The sequence below is a fragment of the Podarcis muralis genome, chromosome 4 (assembly GCF_964188315.1).
Source record: "Podarcis muralis chromosome 4, rPodMur119.hap1.1, whole genome shotgun sequence".
NCBI classification, from domain to species: Eukaryota; Metazoa; Chordata; class Lepidosauria; order Squamata; family Lacertidae; genus Podarcis; species Podarcis muralis.
The window spans coordinates 10,985,003-11,004,325 of NC_135658.1; the positions used below are offsets into that span (position 1 = coordinate 10,985,003).

The 19,323-nt window shown below is 47.8% G+C and overlaps 2 protein-coding genes across 6 annotated transcripts in view; one reads left to right on the top strand and one right to left on the bottom strand.

The window, feature by feature from the left end:
- The window catches only part of RSF1 (remodeling and spacing factor 1), a 44,143-nt gene extending 43,908 nt beyond the window's left edge, over positions 1 to 235 (bottom strand). The window contains exon 1 of the mRNA XM_077926931.1: positions 3 to 235. Within this exon, the coding sequence (XP_077783057.1) occupies positions 3 to 213 (211 nt within the window). The 5' untranslated portion in view covers positions 214 to 235. The remainder of the gene's footprint in view (positions 1 to 2) is intronic.
- Positions 236 to 455: 220 nt separating this feature from the next.
- AAMDC (adipogenesis associated Mth938 domain containing) lies at positions 456 to 18,024 on the top strand. Of its 5 annotated transcripts, none has more exons than XM_028725926.2 (4): positions 456 to 572; positions 9,417 to 9,569; positions 14,897 to 14,992; positions 17,709 to 18,024. In XM_028725926.2, exons 2-4 carry the CDS (start codon positions 9,438 to 9,440, stop codon positions 17,847 to 17,849), a joined length of 369 nt encoding a protein of 122 aa, XP_028581759.2. In that variant the 5' UTR covers positions 456 to 572; positions 9,417 to 9,437; the 3' UTR covers positions 17,850 to 18,024. The 5 variants fall into 5 exon arrangements, with proteins under 5 accessions (XP_028581759.2, XP_028581757.2, XP_028581760.2 ...); XM_028725924.2 differs by lacking the exon at positions 456 to 572 and adding an exon at positions 645 to 796; XM_028725927.2 differs by lacking the exon at positions 456 to 572 and adding an exon at positions 729 to 752.
- Positions 18,025 to 19,323: the final 1,299 nt, after the last annotated feature.

Genomic DNA, 19,323 nt, shown 5'->3' on the forward strand with positions numbered 1-19,323 from the left:
GCCGGGCTCCTGCGGCGCCTGCAGGACCCGCTCCAGCTCCGGGAAGGGCAGCTCGGGCAGGTCGAGGAGGGCTCCGTATCTCTCCAGGAAGGAGCACACGACGGCGAAGTTGGGCCACGAGCCGGGGCAGGACGGGCCCTCCGTCGGCGCGGCGGCAGGGGGAGGAGGAGGCGGAGGAGGAGGGGATGGGGGAGCCGCCGCCGCCGCCGCCATCTTGGAACCTGAGAGGATGGATGGAGAAGGAGAAGGGAGGGGGGGGGCAGAGAGAGGGGAGGAGCGAAGGAGGCCGGCAGGGGGCGCTGCGGGCGGAGCGCGCCATCCCGGCATGCGCCGCGCGGAGGAGACGAGACGGTGCGCTCCAAGAGGAGGACGACGCTGGGGGAAAGAGCGGCCCGGGCCCCTTCTAGGAAACCCGCGCTTGTTGTTTTCCCTGTGGCTGAGGGAACGCAGGAACCAAAACGAGGCTGCCGAGGGGGCGGGCTGCCGGGGTTGGAGAGGGAGGGCGGGCGAGAGAGGAGCGGGGGCGGGGATAGAACGCCGCCCCGGCCAATCGCGGCGGAGGCTTGGGAAAGGTGTGTGGCGGCCATAATAATAATAATAAAAGGGGGGGGGGGAGCGGCTGTAGCTCCTCAGAAAAGGGAGGCGTGGCGGAAGGGGAGAAGTGGGCGTGAGGAAGCTTGTCAGTGGGCGCGGGCCGTGTCTGTATAGCGGCTGCGTCCAATGACGGGCAGGAGAGGGCGCGTCCCGCCCGGGTAAGGCGGGGAGGGGAGGAAAGGCAGGTTGTTGGTCAGCGCAGGTAAGGTTTGGAGGGGAGCGGACTGGACCACTGTGTGCGGGGGGTGGGGGTGAAATTACCGCTGGCGCTGCAGTGAGAGTGGTTCTGCGGGAGGATAAATGGGACGGCTCATTTCCTTGCACCCCTTTGGTCTTCGGAGGGAGGATTTAATGGGATATTTACCTGAGATCTCGCGGGGGGCGGGGCGTGGAGAAACCTCTCAGTTCATAACTTCGCTTAATTCTTTGTAAAGCGCTTTGTGGCACCTCAGAGACAAACATGAATAAGACTTAGAGAGTTAGTCTATAGTGCTGCTATTATTATTATTATTATTATTATTATTATTATTATTATTATTATTATTTTCTTGAATTTTTCTGCGAGTTTTTCTTGATTTTGTCTGTTTTCTCTTTTGTAAACCACTCTGAAGGTTTTTTTTTTTAAAGGTGGCGTATACATTTTGTGAATGAACAAATAAATATTTGTTTAGATAAATTTAGATTTAGATAAATAAATATTTATACACTGCCTTTCTCTGCCCCCCACAACAGGGAACCAAGGCGGCTTACAGGCAAAAATAAGAACCACTACAAATTTAGGCAAAAAACAATCTTAACATTGATAGGACTAGTGATGTTAAATTCTCGAGAATAATCATTTGGAGAATATTCTTGAGAATATTCTCGGTTAATGAGGTGTGTACATTTAAAGCAGCTGTCCAGTGTTTCCCAACCTTGTGCCTCCAGCTGTTTTTGGCCTACAATTCCCATCATCCCTTGCCACTGGTCTTGCTAGTCAGGGATGATGGGAGTTGTAGGCCAAAAACATCTGGAGGCACAAGGTTGGGAAACACTGGACTGTAGACAACACAGAATTTACAATTTGTGGAGAATATTCTCCGGAGAATTTTCTAGCAGAGAATATTCTCACCTCACATCACTAGATAGGTTTTTGTGTGTATAAATGGTTTTAGTCCTATCAAAACCATACAAACGATCACAGCAAAAACAGCATGGCACAAGCCCTTTCTTTAAAAGCACTCAGTTCCCCAAAGCCTCTTGCGACAAGAAATTCTCCACCTGCTAGCAGAAGTATAGCAAGGAGGGAGGCAGTCTTATCATCGTTAAGGAAGAAGCTCCAAAGTCTGGGAGCAGCCACAGAGAAGGCCCTTTCCCCCTCCACAACTGCTCAAAGCCATCTTTCTTTTATACATGGAAAAGAAAATGGCAAAGAGGCTTTGCACTAACAAACTTCAAAATAAAATACAGATTATCTGAAGAAGTGTGCATGCACACGAAAGCTCATACAAATAAAAAACTTAGTTGGTCTCTAAGGTGCTACTGGAAGGATTTTTTAAATTTTGTTTCGACTACGGCAGACCAACACAGCTACCTACCTGTAACAAACTTCAAGCTACACTTCAGGAAATAGATAACTATTGGAGTAAGTCTTGCTGAACTTCTGAGTAAACATACTCAGGGTTACACTATGTGTCTTCATAGTAAGCTTTGTGGCACCTCTTAAAGGTTATCACATTTTATTGTGGGGTATAAGCTTTCACCGGCCAGAGTCCACTTCAATAGAAGCATTATGCTCGATAGGTGCATATATGTAAACTGTGCATCCGAAGCTTCTACCACCGTAATGGTTACTCTGTAAAAGGTTTTCACATCTCAGCGATCCATAGAACTGGACTACCTGAAATAAGGTGAGCTTTCATTCATATAATTTTAAAACTAATTTGAGTCCGGCAATTTTATCTGTTTAAATATAATAAATAATAATTTATTATTTCTACCCCGCCCATCTGGCTGGGTTTCCCCAGCCACTGGGTGGCTTCCAACAGGCTAAAAAGACATTAAAGCATTAGTCGTTAAAAACTTTCCTAAACAGGGCTGCCTTCCCTAAACCTCGCAGAAACCTCAGTTGGTCCAAAATGCAGCAGCCAGATCATTGGCTGGGGTTCCGTTTAGATCTCATGTAACCTCAGTTTTAAAACAGCTATACTGGTTGCTAATTCATTTCCGGGCCCAATTTAAGGTGCTCAGGTTTGTGTTTAAAGCCCCAAATGACTCAAGCCCTAAATGATTGAAAGGCCACCTCCTTCCCTACAGTCCCTCATGGGTGCTAAAATCGGCAGAGGGGCCCCTCTTGGTAGTCCCTCTACCCTCGGAGGCGTTGGGGGATGGCGGTCTGCGTGAGGGCCTTCTAGGTGGTGGCCCCTAAGCTGTGGAACTCCCCATTGAGGTGTGTCTGGCACCTTCATAATGCAGCTTCCAGCGAATGCTGAGATGCACCGCTTTACCCTGGTTTTTGACACTCGAGGTGTATATTTTTAAGGACCCACCTTATTCTACGGGTTATAGGGCGGCATATAAATTTAATAAATAAATAAAATAAAAAATAAATTCTTATGATTGTAAGTTATTTAACCCAACCTGGAACCTTAGGGTGAAGGATGGGTAATTATTGATAATAACAATAGGGATATTGGTGTTCTTATGTTCATATTTTGTGTACCAGTTGTACTACAAAAGGGTTCTTCACTGGCTGGCTGCAGAGGGTAGAACTGAACTTCTTTCTCAGAAGCAGTGCTGCTGCCGCCTGCCGGCTTTTCTCATTGACTCTGTGGGTGCCCGGTCCCCACAATTATATAATTTTGGGCGCCCAAGCATCCACAGAGCCCTGGAGTTGGCTCCTATGGCATGTTTGTGTATGTTACTCAAGTTGCAAAGGCCCAGGTCTGATGTAAATAAATATCTTATCTATCTAGAACTGGTCCTTAAGAAAGGCCCCTTCAGTCTGTTTGATTAAAAGGAAGGTAGAATGTTCTTGCACTGCTTCTGATACTCTGTGCAAAGGGCGTGCAGCAGTGGTGCCAAAGGTGTGGTCTATTTGCCAGCCTTTCTTATTTTAATTTATATCCTATCTTTTGGTTATGGACATGGTTTTCCCGTTCTCAGTCTACAGGAAATGACAGTTTGTTACTTTGTGAGTGGCCCGCAATGAACCTTGGGCTTTTGCATGCTTGTACAGTGGTACCTCGAGTTAAGTACTTAATTCGTTCTGGAGGCCGTTCTTAACCTGAAACTGTTCTTAACCTGAAGCACCACTTTAGCTATCGGAGCCTCCTGCTGCTGCCGTGCTGCCGGAGCACGATTTCTGTTCTCATCCTGAAGCAAAGTTCTTAACACAAGGTACTATTTCTGGGTTAGCGGAGTCTGTAACCTGAAGCGTCTGTAACCCCAGGTACCACTGTATTCTCCTTCTCTTCTTTCGCACATTGGATGTGAGAGACCACAAATGCCCTATTCTGGTTTTAATCAATTGCCCTTTACACCCAAACACAGGAAACTGTGCTTTACATAAAGCTGATTTGGTTAGAACAAAACACATTTGATTGGTGGTTTCAGATCTTGGTTGGTAAACAACTCACAGTTTCCTGAGTTTGGATGTCACAGGGAACTGTGGTTAGTTTGACATCATAAGCAGAAACCTTCAATCTCTTCCTGCTGTTGTGCAGTGGGGAACACATGATCCTAGGCTTGAAACGACTTGTTCACAGAACAGGAAACTACTATGCTAAACCACAACAGAACGTTAAAACAGCAACTTAAAAACCCTGCGTGAATTTAAAAGCCTTTACCTGGCTCCAGAAAGGTGATCAATAGTGCACCAACGGAGCTGGAACCCAAAAGCCCCCTTCTTCATAGCAACACACCTCATTACACAGGAGCAACATTTGGAGCAATTCCTCCAAAGAGGATCTTAAGGTTCGGGTTGACATAAGCAGAAAGAGGCACCATTTCAGATAACTTGATCCTGAGCCGTTTAAGGCCTTACAGGGCGAATAGGAAACCTCCTTCAGCAATGAGGGCTGCATTCCTTTCTGAGCAGCCTTGCAGAGGTTAAAGTGAGGTTAAAGTGGGTGGTGCAATGAATGTAAATTTTGCTTTGCTTCTGAAATGGATGTGTGAGAAGAAGGCCTTTCAATTGGGTGAAGAAATGTACTTTTAATACTCTTCCAGTCCTAGTTTGAACCAGCAGCAGTTTCCGGACCTTTTCCAATACTAAACCATAGTTTCCAGTTACACCTCTACTAAAAAAAGAGTGTTGTTGTTTTGAATTAAAGCTTAGCTGTTATCCCTGCTCTTTTGCCACCAAACCTGTGTCTTTTTAAAAAAATGATTGTTACATTCTGCTTTTGTGTCCACAGAATTAAGCATTCAGTACACCCTAATGGGGGCCACTGATGGTTCTTGCTCATTAATTTGGCAGCGTGGGGGGAAGAGCAAGGGAAAATACACTTTTCTCATGCTGGGTGGGCAGGCAATCTTTGATGCGTCCAGACCCTTAGCGCTGATTCTTCTTGGCTTGGCATTTTAAAGCAGCGTGTTGGAGTCTTCTCTTGGCGATAAGGCGGGGAGCGAGGTTGAAAGGTTAGCCTTGCGTTATTTGATCCTTTGTGCCCCTGTCAGCAGGCATTCCTGCTGGGGGGGAAAATATCTGTTAATCCAAGACTTCACTTATATATGAAGGAAGAGAGGGAGGTGAGTTGTTGTTGTTTTAATGGCGGCAGTGATCTCCTTGCAAAGGATTTATCGGGAGAAAAACCTGAACAATTTAAAGAACCGTAGGGGTGTGTGGTAAGACGCATCTTGGACTGAGACTCCAGATTTAGCTGAAGCGAGAGCACTGAGCTGCTCTGAGCAGTGGGGTTTGGCTGCTTTTCCTGCCGCTTGGCGTGGAATAGAAATCGCTTTTATTTATGTAAGCATTGCGGAAGAGCAAGTGGCGATGCTTCGAGCAACTGCTAACATTCAGCGGAAGTCGGTTCCAGAGAAATTGGCAAAGTTCTACACATACAGTTATGCCGCGCTTGGAAGAGTTGGGCCCCATCTGCACTTAAAGCAGTATCGTGCCACTTTAAAAGTAATGGCTTCCCCTCAAAGAATCCTGGGAACTGTAGTTTAAGGACGCTGAGAGTTCCAAGGTGACCCCTGTTCCCCTCACAGGGCTACAGTTCGCCAAGTGGTTTAACAATCAATCTGTTTTCCCAAACTACTCTGGAAATTGTAGCTCTTGTTGTTGTTGTTTAGTCTTTTAGTCATGTCCGACTCTTCGTGACCCCCTGGACCAGAGCACGCCAGGCACACCTGTCTTCCACTGCCTCCCGCAGTTTGGTCAGACTCATGTTTGTAGCTTCGAGAACACTGTCCAACCATCTCGTCCTCTGTCGTCTCCTTCTCCTTGTGCCCTCCATCTTTCCCAACATCAGGGTCTTTTCCAGGGAGTCTTCTCTTCTCATGAGGTGGCCAAAGTATTGGAGCCTCAGCTTCAGGATCTGTCCTTCCAGGGAGCACTCAGGGCTGATTTCCTTCAGAATGGATAGGTTTGATCTTCTTGCAGTCCTTGGGACTCTCAAGAGTCTCTCCTCCAGCACCAGAATTCAAAAGCATCCATTCTTCAGCGATCAGCCTTCTTTATGGTCCAGCTCTCACTTCCATACATCATTACTGGGAAAACCATAGCTTTAACTATACGGACCTTTGTTGGCAAGGTGATGTCTCTTAGCACCCTTTAAAGGTAAAGGGACCCCTGGCCATTAAGTCCAGTTGCGGACGACTCTGGGGTTGCGGCGCTCATCTCGCTTTACTGGCCGCTGGAGCCAGCGTTTGTCCCCAAACAGCTTCCGGGTCATGTGGCCAGCAGGACTAAGCCGCTTCTGGTGAACCAGAGCAGCGCACGGAAACGCCGTTTACCTTCCTGCCAGAGCAGTACCTATTTATCTACTTGCACTTGACGTGCTTTCGAACTGCTAGGCTGGCAGGAGCAGGGACCGAGCAACGGGAGCTCACCCCGTCATGGGGATTCGAATCGCCGACCTTCTGATCGGCAAGCCCTAGGCTCAGTGGTTTAGACCACAGCGCCACCCGCGTCCCCTTAGCACCCTTAGCAAACCACATCTCTCAAAATTCTTTGGGGAAAGCCGTGACTATTTAATGTTGTAGGATACTTATTGGTCAGACTTGGAGGAACAAAATGAAGGGGGATCAGAGGCCTGCAACCCCAAGAGAGGGGTGTGTGTGAGAGAAACAGACAATTCCAGTATGTGAGATTCTTCTTTCTTTAGCGATCACTCTTAGCTGAGTAAGATTGTCTTCCGTGAGCATGGTCTAAACATTGTCTCCATAGGTGACTGCGGAGGCCAAGTCTAGATCCACACGTCCTTCCACAGTGGGGACACAGGTTTCCGGGCAGGAGTTGATCATAGTGAGGGTTTGCCAAATGTGCCTTCCTCTTGGCACATTTCTCCCTTTCGTCCTGAGTTCGAGAGTCTTCAAAGCCCATGACACCTTTGGTAAAGGCTGTTCTCCAATTGGAGCGCTCGCAGGCCAGTGTTTCCCAGCTCACTGGCAGAAGAAGAGGAGGCTGCGCCCCCAGCAGTGCGATTCCGGTGGGGTGCCATCGTGTTTGAGGACACAGTCCAGCCAGGCAAAAACACTCCTCTGGAGGACCGACCAATGGGGCTATGTGGCTTAAGGAGAGCCACCGAGTTCAGAGAGAGAGAACTGGCGAGGCTGCATTTTGTCCTTGAGCCAGAGGGTTCCCATCCCAGCTTTAGCGTAATAAGGAAAACACCCACGTCTTCACAGGTGTGGATTGATTAGACCAGGCACGTCCAACAGGTAGATCATGATCTATCAGTAGATCATTGGACGTCTGTGGTAGATCACTGATAGATCACGGGCTCCCCCCAAAGAAGCTCCACAGTTACAGCCTGCACCCTCAAAAAACGGGCTTTCCTCTTCCCTAAAAAAAGCTTAATGGCAAGAGCAGTTAGACAATGGAATATAGAGGGTACATAGGAAGTGGAGGGATACCAGATTAGACAATTGGTTCAACCATATCATAGGGACACAGGTGGCACAGTGGTCTAAACCACTGAGCCTCGTGGGCTTGCCGATCAGAAGGTTGAGGGTTCGAATCCCTGCAACGGGGTGAGGTCCTGTTGCTCTGTCCCAGCTCCTGCCAACCTAGCAGTTCAAAAGCACAACAGCGCAAGTAGATAAATAGGTACCGCTCCGGCGGGAAGGTAAACAGCATTTCCGTGCGCTCTGGTTTCCGTCAACGGTGTTCCATTGCGCCGGAAGCAATTTAGTCCTGCTGGCCACATGACCCAGAAAGCTGTCTGTGGACAAACGCCAGCTCCCTCAGCCTGAAAGCAAGATGAGTGCCGCACCCCATAGTCACCTTTGACTGGACATAACCATCCAGGGGTCCTTTACCTTTTACCTTTACCTATACCCAGTGCTTTTTTTTCTGGGGGGACGCATACCCCTAAACATTTTGTGCATCTAAGATCTACTGTTAGATCCCCGGGAGGTTTTGGTAGATCGCGGTTGATCGCTGGGTCCCTTTCCATTATTGAATTATAATCCTGCCTGCCCCCATGGCCCACCCTCCATGATCTGCAGAATGGAAGGCGGAGTATACTGATCTGTTGGTGAGTGCCTGTTCCCCTTCTTCCCTAAAAAAAATCAACAACTTTGCCTTTAACTCACAAAAAACGGGGCTTTCCTCCTTCCTAAAACATGCTCAACAACTTTGACCTGAACCCCCAAAAAGGGGGTCAACCACTGCCAGTTTATAACTCTGTGTGTAGATCGCAGTCTCCTGGAAGTTGGCCACTCCTGGATTAGACTATATCCCATAATGATTTTGGGGTCAAACCCTTTACCCGAAAATGGGGATCGTCCAATAGGGAATGGCTCCCTCGCTCAGACACCCTCAGAAGAGTCTACTACCTTTTCTTGATGGCTTTTAAAACCACAGTTAGGTTGGGAAATGATCCATAATGAATTGGGGGGGGGGGAATGTTAAAGTACTTTCTCCCCCTCAAAACAGAGTCCTTTCTGATCGGGGATAATTCAGACGGAAATTCCCAAGTGTCGAAATGTATGCCGCTACTGCAGCCCGTGTTTTGTTAGCCCCAAAATGGAAAACGAAGGAGGTTCCAACCAAAAAGAATGGCAACTGAAGTTGACAGAATATGCCAAACTCACAGACTTAACATGCAGAACAAGAGAACAAGAAGAACATACATGCAGAGAAGATTAGGAAACGTTTATTGAATATATGGGAAATAATTGTGTACAGCTGAAAATGCTGGCAGCATTAAGATAAATTCAATGGTGTAAATAAGTTTTGATGGATGCAATAATGGAGTACTGAATGGTATAGTTTTTGTAAAATATGCAGGGATTTACGATATGTAAAATGAACCATGGAACGAGAAGGGAAGATATCCTTAAGAAATCTACATCTTAAGGGTGTTAAATGAATACTTTAAATTGTAAAGCAGAAATACACACACACACACACACACACACACACACACACAGAGTGGTACCTCGGGTACTTCCCGCTGCCGCTGCACCGCCACTGCAAGATTTCCGTTCTCATCCTGAAACAAAGTTCTTAACCTGAAGCACTATTTCTGGGTTAGCGGAGTCTGTAACCTGAAGCGTATGTAACCCGAGGTACCACTGTGTATATATATACACACACAAACACACACATACCTAAAACCACTGTTAGAGCGCTAGGCTGTTCTCATGTTCACTCTCTTATCTTTCAGACCGTCAAAATCCATCTGGAGATGTCCTCTCCTGAAATCGCTTCTCTCTCTTGGGGCCGGATGACTGTCAAAGGCTGTTCCACGACTTACAAGGACTGTAAAGTCTGGCCTGGGGGCAGTCGGACTTGGGACTGGAGAGAGACGGGAACTGACGTACGTGCCTTTGCTCACCCTCTTCTTAGTTATCTGGGGGCCACTTGAGTATTGTAGACTTGAGCTGCAGCTAAAGGTAAAGGTAAAGGTACCCCTGCCCGTACGGGCCAGTCTTGACAGACTCTAGGGTTGTGCGCTCATCTCACTCTAGAAACCGGGAGCCAGCGCTGTCCGGAGACACTTCCGGGTCACGTGGCCAGCGTGACGAAGCTGCTCTGGCGAGCCAGAGCCGCACACGGAACGCCGTTTACCTTCCCGCTAGTAAGCGGTCCCTATTTATCTACTTGCACCCGAGGGTGCTTTCGAACTGCTAGGTTGGCAGGCGCTGGGACCGAGCAACGGGAGCGCACCCCGCCACGGGGATTCGAACCGCCGACCATGCGATAGGCAAGTCCTAGGCGCTGAGGATTTTACCCACAGCACCACCCGCGTCCCTGTGGGAAGGCTACACAGCTATAAAAACGCTCTGAAAACGCTCTGGAAAAACCCTGTTTTCATAGAGTTCCAATTTCAGCTTCCCTTCTCCCTCCTGTGGGCTTTTGCGGGAGCTGGGGGAATTCCCCCACCGCTCTTGGGGGCTTTTCCCCGAGGAGGGACAAGGGACTGACTGGCCGTTTCAGTCCCTTCTCCCTCCTGGTCGAAAAGCCTCCAGGAGTCAAGCGCGGCTCCTGTGGGCTTTTGCGGGAGGTGGGGGAATTCCGCCACCTCCTGCAAAAGCAGGGAGAAGGTATTGGAGTAGCGCACAGGCTGCGTGCAGCCTGTCCGCTGCTCCCAGAGCTGTGGGGTGTGTGTGTCATATTTTTTTCCTTGATTTCCCCCCCTGAAAACTAGGTGCGTCCTATGGGCCAGTGCGCCCTATAGGGCGAAAAATACGGTAGTCCTATTTGGGCCAGCGAGGAGACCAGGGGAGAATTAGCTGTGGGATCCCAGAGTGGGTAATCTTCATAAAAAGGGGAGGGGGAGGGAAGGAACGGGAATAAGAGATCAGGCTAAGTTCAAATTGAAAGCCAGGCAAAAATAGCTGTTTACTTGGCCATTTTCCTATGTCGTGAAGGCTGAAATTTCCATTCAGTGGAGCAGGGTCACGATATTAACTTCATGGCAGATTTAGAACAACGTTTCCTAAACTCCTACCCACTCAAACCTCTCTTGTACCTGCGATACATTGATGATATTTTTATCATCTGGACACATGGTCAACAGACCCTGAACACCTTCCACCAGAAATTCAATGATTTTCACCCCACAATCAACCTAACAATGAATCAATCTATGCAAGAAATACATTTTTTGGACACTACTATAAAAATACAGGATGGGCGCATAGACACCACCTTATACCGTAAACCAACTGACCGACAAACATATCTACATGCCTCTAGCCACCATCCCAAACATACCAAACAGTCCATTGTTTATAGCCAGGCACTACGTTACAGCCGTATCTGTTCCAATTCTACAGACAGAGACTCTCACCTAAGAGATCTACAGCAAACCTTTTTAGAACTAAAATACCCAGCAGATGAAGTTAGACAACAGATCAACAGAGCCAGACTGATACCCAGAGAGAACTTGCTGCAAGACAGACCCAAAAAAGAAAATAACAGAACTCCTCTAGTCATCACATACAGCTCCCAAGTTAAAACAGTACAACGCATCATCAGAGATCTACAACCTCTCCTGGACAATGACAGTTCTCTTTCTCAAGCTCTGGGAGGAAGACCTTTCATTGCCTACAGACAGCCACCCAATCTTAAACAACTCCTAACCCACAATAATACTACAACCAGACTTAACACGGACACTGGCACCAGAGCCTGCAATAAACCCAGATGCCAACTTTGCTGCCACATACACCCGGACAACACCATTACTGGCCCCAACAACATCACACACACCATCTCTGGACTATTTAATTGCTCATCGTCTAACATTGTGTATGCCATCAAATGCCAACAGTGTCCTTCAGCTCTCTATATTGGACAAACAGGCCAAACCTTACGCCAAAGAATAAACGGACATAAATCTGACATCAAGAATCACAAGACAGAGAAACCAGTAGGAGAACACTTCAATCTCCCAGGACATTCTATACAAGATCTCAAAGTAGCTGTTTTACTACAAAGGAATTTCAGAAATAGACTGGAAAGAGAAGCTGCTGAATTGCAAATCATTACCAAACTTAAAACCATGGAGACACCTGGCCTGAATAAAGACATTGGATTCTTATCTCACTATACATGACAAAGCCATTTTTCACCTTCTCACCCCTTGCTTTTTCCTGTAAGACCTACTGCAGTCGTTAATAGTCGTCAACAGGCTCATCACAGCTATCTGCCAATCACCCATCCCCACCCTCCTCTGAGTAATACCCCTCCCCACCTTCTCACTATATAGAAGGATCTGGCAACTTCTGTTTCAGTGTATCTGAAGAAGTGTGCATGCACACGAAAGCTCATACCAAGAACTAACTTAGTTGGTCTTTAAGGTGCTACTGGAAGGAATTTTTTTTGTTTTGACTATGGCAGACCAACACGGCTACCCATCTGTAACGATATTAACTGATATGCATGAAATTTCAGATATAGCTATATAATCCCTAGTTCAGTAAGATAAGACCTTTGGAGCAGGCCTTTTTTTTTTTTTTTTAAAGTTTTTTATGAACTGCCCTAATGTGCTGTGGGTTTCGTCTAAAACTATAGAATAGACCTTCGCAGCAGTGGGGGTGGGAGGATAGAGGAAGGGAATTTTCTCATTGTTTTCACAGCAGCTACTATTTTTTACTTTAAATAATTTTTTAAAAAAGAAGCCTCAGCTGCCGCAGCTCTCATAAACCCCGTTATCTCCCTCTGCCCCTTCACTCCAGACTGACCAGTTCCAACTTGGGGTGCCCACTTCAGCTCACCTCAAGGTCCTATTTTCTAAGAGACTTTGGCTGATATCTGGGTTCTCCCCCCACCCCTTTCTCCCTGTAAAAGAAAATAAAAATACTGTTTTGTTAAAACATGAAACACACACACACACACACACACCCCACATACACACAAACATCAGGTCTTTTGTGCTGCCTGGAAATAAAACCCTCTTTTTCTTCCTCTTTCACGGCACCGCTGTTTCCAGCTCCTTGCTGCCAGCAGAACCTTTCAAACAGCCAATTATTGTAATTACAGTAAACCCAGACCTCCTTTTTCCTTTGTTGGGGTTGTCATGTGACCAACCATTAAAAGTGTTCCAGAGTGTTTGGGGCTGGGCTTTTTTTTTTAAAGCTACGGGGAAGAAAAACCTCTCTCTCCCTCCTTCCGTCTGCCAGGCAAATCACAATTTGAATTATCCTGCATGCCTGTCCTCTTCCCTGCTGCCCCTTGCAAAGATAATTTGTCCCCAGCTGGGTTAAACCAAGTGAATTTACCGCTTTCACAACTGTGGTCCAGCCGTAGCAAGTTAGGGGGAAATACTTGACCGCAAAAAGGCCTTACCTGGGAGGCAGATAAAATGTCAATGATGCCTACCTGCACCTTGAACGAAACCGCCCATTTGGACAGAAGCCATTAGTTCTTAGGCTGCGGGGCAGTTACGAAACAAAAAACGCTGCGAAGCTTTTGTCGGAAGCTAAAAATAGTCTGGCAAATGCTCGGAAGTCTATTTGGAACAGCTGTGCATTGTGTGCAAACGTCTTGTCTGCAAACTTCACAGACCGTGGATGGCTGCCAGCTGTCCACTTATTATGCAGATTTAAGTTACGAATTGCAACTTCAAGTTTAGCAGAAGTAACAACTGAAATGAAAAGGACATGGCTGTCTGCCTTTGTTGTTGTTTAGTCGTGTCCGACTCTTCGTAACCCCCTGGACCAGAGCACGCCAGGCACTCCTGTCTTCCACTGTCTCCCGCAGTTGGGTCAGACTCATGTTTGTAGCTTCGAGAACACTGTCCAACCATCTCGTCCTGTCGTCCCCTTCTCCATGTGCCCTCCATCTTTCCCAGCATCAGTGTCTTCTCCAGGGAGTCTTCTCTTCTCATGAGGTGGCCAAAGTCTTGGAGCCTCAGCTTCAGGATCTGTCCTTCCAGTGAGCACTCAGGGCTGATTTCCTTCAGAATGGAGAGGTTTTATCTTCTTGCAGTCCATGGGACTCTCAAGAGTCTCCTCCAGCACCATAATTCAAAAGCATCAATTCTTCGGCAATCAGCCTTCTTTATGGTCCAGCTCTCACTTCCATACATCGCTACTGGGAAAACCATAGCTTTAACTATACGGACCTTTGTCAGCAAGGTGATGTCTCTTCTTTTTAAGATGCTGTCTAGGTTTGTCATTGCTTTTCTCCCAAGAAGCAGGCGTCTTGTAATTTTGTGACTGCTGTCACCATCTGCAGTGATCAGATGTCTGCCTTAGTGTACCAAAACATCTCTTACCCTCATAAAGTTCTTAATGTTGAGTAAAAAAATCTCCTTTCTTATAACTTCCCTCCAGGGCAGAAAATAAGCTTGCTCCATCTTCCATGTGGCAGTTCTTTAGATATTTGAAGAAGACTAAACATAATAACAATAACAATTATTATTATTTATACCCTGCCCACCTGGCTGGGTTTCCCCAGCCACTCTGGGTGGCTTTCAACAGAATATTAAAATATAATAATCTATTAAATATTAAAAGTTTCCCTAAACAGAGCTGCCTTCAGATGTCTTGTAAAAGTCAGATAGTTGCTTATTTCCTTGACATCTGACAGGAGGGCATTCCACAGGGTGGGCGCCACCACTGAGAAGGCCCTCTGTCTGCTTCCCTGTAACTTGGCTTCTCGCAGTGAGGGAACTGCCAGAAGGAGCTGGACCTAGTGTCAGGGCAGAACGATGGGGGTGGAGACACTCCTTTAAGTATACTGGACTGAGGCCATTTAGGGCTTTAAAGGTTAGCTCCAACACTTTGAATTGTGTTCGGAAATGTACTGGGAGCCAATGTAGGTCTTTCAAGACTGGTGTTATGTGGTCTCAGCGGCCGTTCCCAGTCACCAGTCTAGCTGCCACATTCTGGATTAGTTGTAGTTTCCGGGTCACCTTCAAAGGTAGCCCCACATAGAGCACATTGCAGTAGTCCAAGTGAGAGATAACCAGAGTATGCACCACTCTTCATACACAGCTTCTTCAACCGTTCCTCATAAAGCTTGGTTTCCAGACCCTGGATCACCTTGGTTGCCCTCCTCTGCAAACGTTCCAGCTTGTCAACATCCTTCTTAAATTGTGGCGCCCAGAACTGGACACAGGGCTCCAGGCAGGTTGTAACCAAGGCGGAACAGAGCCGTATTATTTAACACCTTTCCCCTTACTTCCAAACGCAGCATGTTCCAGGAGTGCAGCCCGCAGATGTGGAAGAAGTTGTTCGGAAGGGCGCCGAGACGTTAGTGATTGGCCGTGGCATGAGCGAAGCCTTGCAGGTACGTTTGCGAGGCTTGGTGGGACTGGGAGTCTGGTTGCAAAATTCAGAATCCAGCAGGGGGTCTGGTGGCATTCCAGCACCTATTATTGGAGGTCCTGCATAGCATTCTATTGCCAGCCAATTGACAGTAGCTAAGTATTATTCTAGGGACACGGGTGGCGCTGTGGGTTAAACCACAGAGTCTAGGACTTGCCGATCAGAAAGTTGGCGGTTCGAATCCCCGCGACACGGCGAGCTCCCGTTGCTCGGTCCCTGCTCCTGCCAACCTAGCAGTTCGAAAGCATGTCAAAGTGCAAGTAGATAAATAGGTACCACTCTGGCGGGAAGGTAAACGGCGATTCCGTGTACTGCTCTGGTTCGCCAGAAGCGGCTTAGTCATTCTGGCCACATGACCCGGAAGCTGTACACCGGCTCCCTCGGCCAATAAAGCGAGATGAGCGCCGCAACCCAGAGTCGGCCACGACTGGACCTAATGGTCAAGGGTCTCTTTACCTTTAAGTATTATTCTAGATTTATTCATGAATAATACAGGGAACCCCTGATTATATTCCAGGTCTCCCTGTGTGTAACCGAAGTCGCATATATTGGGAGCACCCTGGAGGGGCAGCAGGACTTGCATAGCTGACATGCAGGGAACTTTCTTCCTTGAACACCAGCTAAGATGGTCAACGAAGACCAGGCAGCAGTATTTATGATTTTATTGTTTGGTCTTAAGCTTTAATATTGTTTTAAGTCACTGCAATATATTTTTATGATACAGTGGTATATAAAAAAATTTTTATAGGTAAATAAAACTAAGAGTTTTCAGGAGGTGTTTAATACCGGTGCAGGGACGCGGGTGGAGCTGTGGGTTAAACCACAGACCCTAGGGCTTGCTGATCAGAAGGTCAGCGGTTCGAATGCCTGCGATGGGGTGAGCTCCCGTTGCTCGGTCCCAGCTCCTGCCAACCTAGCAGTTCGAAAGCACGCCAAAGTGCAAGTAGATAAATAGGTACCGCTCCGGCGGGAAGGTAAACGGTGTTTCCGTGTACTGCTCTGGTTCGCCAGAAGTGGCTTAGTCATGCTGGCCACATGACCCGGAAGCTCCCTTGGCCAATAAAGTGAGATGAGCGCCGCAACCCCAGAGTCAGCCACGACTGGACCTAATGGTTTACCTTTTACCTTAATACCGGTGCAGCTAACTCTGACAGCTAGCCTGGGTTCAAAATGATGCCCAGGTTCCAACTATGTGGGAATGGCTACGGGAATGTCTAGAACTAGCTGAAACTGACAAGAGACTGGACAGATTTGATTCCTAAGAGGAACAGCATGTTTTATGGCACAAAGTCTATTGAAAGTTGGGTGGTTGTTTTTTTGCAAATTTTGGAAACATTAGACTTGAACGTCATTTATTTATGTGACGTGTGATCTATGCATACAGGTGGCAACCATTTCAGTGGACGGGGGTTCTGCCCCATTCCAGGTCCAAAGGGACTAGGGGCTGGGGCGCTATCTGGTTTTAAGCATCACAATATATTATCAACTAAACATAGCAGTATACTGATACAACCAGGAAGTGTTTCTCCACACGCACATGCGCAGAAGCGGTCTACTGCTTCTCCTCAGGTTGCGAAAACCTTGGGATCTAGCCGGACCTCTGGAACGGATCCCATTCACAACCGGAGGTACCACTGTACATACAGTCGTGCCTTGGCTCCTGAACGCCTTGGGAGTCGAATGTTCCAGCTCCCGGACGATCGAAACCCGGAAGTGAGTGTTCCAGTTTTTGAACCTTCTTTCGGAAGCCGAACGTTCGACGGGGCTTCCAATTGGCTGCAGGAACTTCCCGCAGCCAATCAGAAGCCGCGCTTTGGTTTTTTAACGTTTCGGAAGTCGAACGGACTTCCGGAACACATTCTGTTTGACTTCCAAGGTACGACTGTATATCACGATATCTGAAATAAGGATGGCACTATGCAGAGGCATTGGCTCGCTTCACAGTTTTTCCTGCATCGTGATTTCAGCCAACACCTGCTCTTGTGATTCGTGCTTCCTGCAGGAGGCAGGGGAGAGCTGAGTTGGCAGAGTTCACAGGGGCTGCAGGAATCGAGAGAAGCATCGGCTTGGCTTCATGGTTTTCCTCACATTGTGATTTTTGCATCACACACACACACACACACACACACACACACACACACACATCATGATACGTGATATATTGCCTGGCCCAAAATTATGAAAGTGATACAGAGGTACCTCAGGTTACATACGCTTCAGGTTACATATGCTTCAGGTTACAGACTCTGCTAACCCAGAAAGTGCTTCAGGTTAAGAACTTTGCTTCAGGATGAGAACAGAAATCGTACAGCAGTTACGCAGCGGCAGCAGGAGGCCCCATTAGCTAAAGTGGTGCTTCAGGTTAAGAATAGTTTCAGGTTAAGAACAGACCTCTGGAACGAATTAAGTACGCAACCAGAGGTACCACTGTATTATGATAGGGACTTCAGGCTGGTTTGGGACAATATATTGATATACTGCCCAGCCCTAAAAAGGACTTGCACATCGGCAGTTGTGAATCAATTGGATGTGCGCAAAACGGTCGCTGCGTGTATTTCAAAGTAGAAAAAAGAGAAAGGGAGCCGCTAACTGGGTTTCATGCATGTTAGCAATGAAGTTACAGCTTGTGTGTAAGAAGAGACTCCTCCCTGACTCCTTTCTCTTCCTGATTTCTCAAGGTGCCGTCATCCACTGTGGACTACCTGAAGAGCCATGGGATCGATGTGCTGGTCCTGCAGACAGAAAAAGCTGTGAAAGAGTACAACGCTTTGGCCAGCAAAGGGGCCAAAGTGGGTGGGGTCTTCCATTCCACCTGCTAGAGCAAACTTCCCCAACTTGGTGTCCCCCAGATGATTTGGGTTCCAGCTCCCATGAGCCCCTGTGAGGCTCTCTGCGGGCACCAGGTTGGCAAAGCTTGCTTAGAGAGATGAAGCCACCTCTCCCTTTCAACCATCTCGTGCCTTCATGTGAATAAAAGAGAGCACTTTTGGGTCAGCAGGCAGTCTGTATGCGTTGCTGTGTGCCAAGTCTTGAAAGCGTTCAAAACGAAACCACGAATGCTGAATTTCACTAGCCTAGGAGTCAAAAGGGATGTGGGTGGCACTGTGGGTTAAACCACAGAGCCTAGGGCTTGCCGTTCGGAAGGTCAGCAGTTCGAATCCCCGCGACGGGGTGAGCTCCCGTTGCTTAGTCCCTGCTCCTGCCAACCTAGCAGTTCGAAAGCAAGTCAAAGTGCAGAAATGACTTCAAAGCAATCCATTACAATGGGCTGTTTCCAATGCTGGTCATAACTCACAGAGGACACCCAGGTTTGTGGATCTAAGTTAGCAATGGACATTAATTTCAATGACTCACATACACCCTACCTGGTGAATTTCCGCCTGTTAGACAAATGGTCTAGAGTCTTGCAGCTCTGGGCAGACAGGCAAGACCAGGAAGCTAATCAAGCCATAGGCGAGCTGCCTTTGGCCACCCATTGTGAGGTTTCTTTAATGCAGAGCTGTGCAGGATTGCAGTATCAGGGATATTTGGCTTCAGGCAACATCACACATTCACTCCAAGTGTTTTAAGGACATGTTTTTTGTTGCAGTGTAGTAACACATGCAGTTGACCAGCAGGGGAAGTTTTAAATCTGTCTGTCTCAAATTTGTAGTTCAACTACAGCTGGGGACCCAACTCCCATCATCCCTAGCTGGCGAGACCAGTGGCCAGGGATGATGGGAGTTGTAGTCCAACAGCCTCTGGGGACCCAAGTTCGAGAAACACTGTTTTAAGTTAATGGTAGAGTGGGAGCCTGCTCTGGGGATGGGGGAATAACATGTCCATTTATGCATTCAGATGTTGGGGTCAACGTCCATGACCAGTAAAGAGTAAAGGTAAAGGGACCCCTGACCATTACGTCCAGTCGTGACCGACTCTGGGGTTGCGGCGCTCATCTCGCTTTACTGGCCGAGGGAGCCGGTGTACAGCTTCCGGGTCATGTGGCCAGCAGGACTAAGGCGCTTCTGGCAAACCAGAGCAGCACACGGAAACGCCGTTTACCTTCCCGCCGGAGCGGTACCTATTTATCTACTTGCACACTTTGACGTGCTTTCGAACTGCTAGGTTGGCAGGAGCAGGGACCGAGCAACGGGAGCTCGCCCCGTCACGGGGATTCGAACCGCCAACCTTCTGATTGGCAAGTCCTAGGCTCTGTGGTTTAACCCACAGTGCCACCCGCGTCCCTGCATGACCAGAGACCCCCACCCTATTTAAATTGCTAGTCCGTTCCATACCTGGATAACTGGGTGCAGA

Bases quoted from the DNA above. Each gene is read 5' to 3' on its own strand.
- AAMDC (XM_028725923.2), top strand. The intron at 9,570-14,896 runs GTACGTGCCTTT...TTCCAAACGCAG, and splicing joins GGAGAGAGACGGGAACTGAC to CATGTTCCAGGAGTGCAGCC. The intron at 14,993-17,708 runs GTACGTTTGCGA...TGATTTCTCAAG, and splicing joins GCATGAGCGAAGCCTTGCAG to GTGCCGTCATCCACTGTGGA.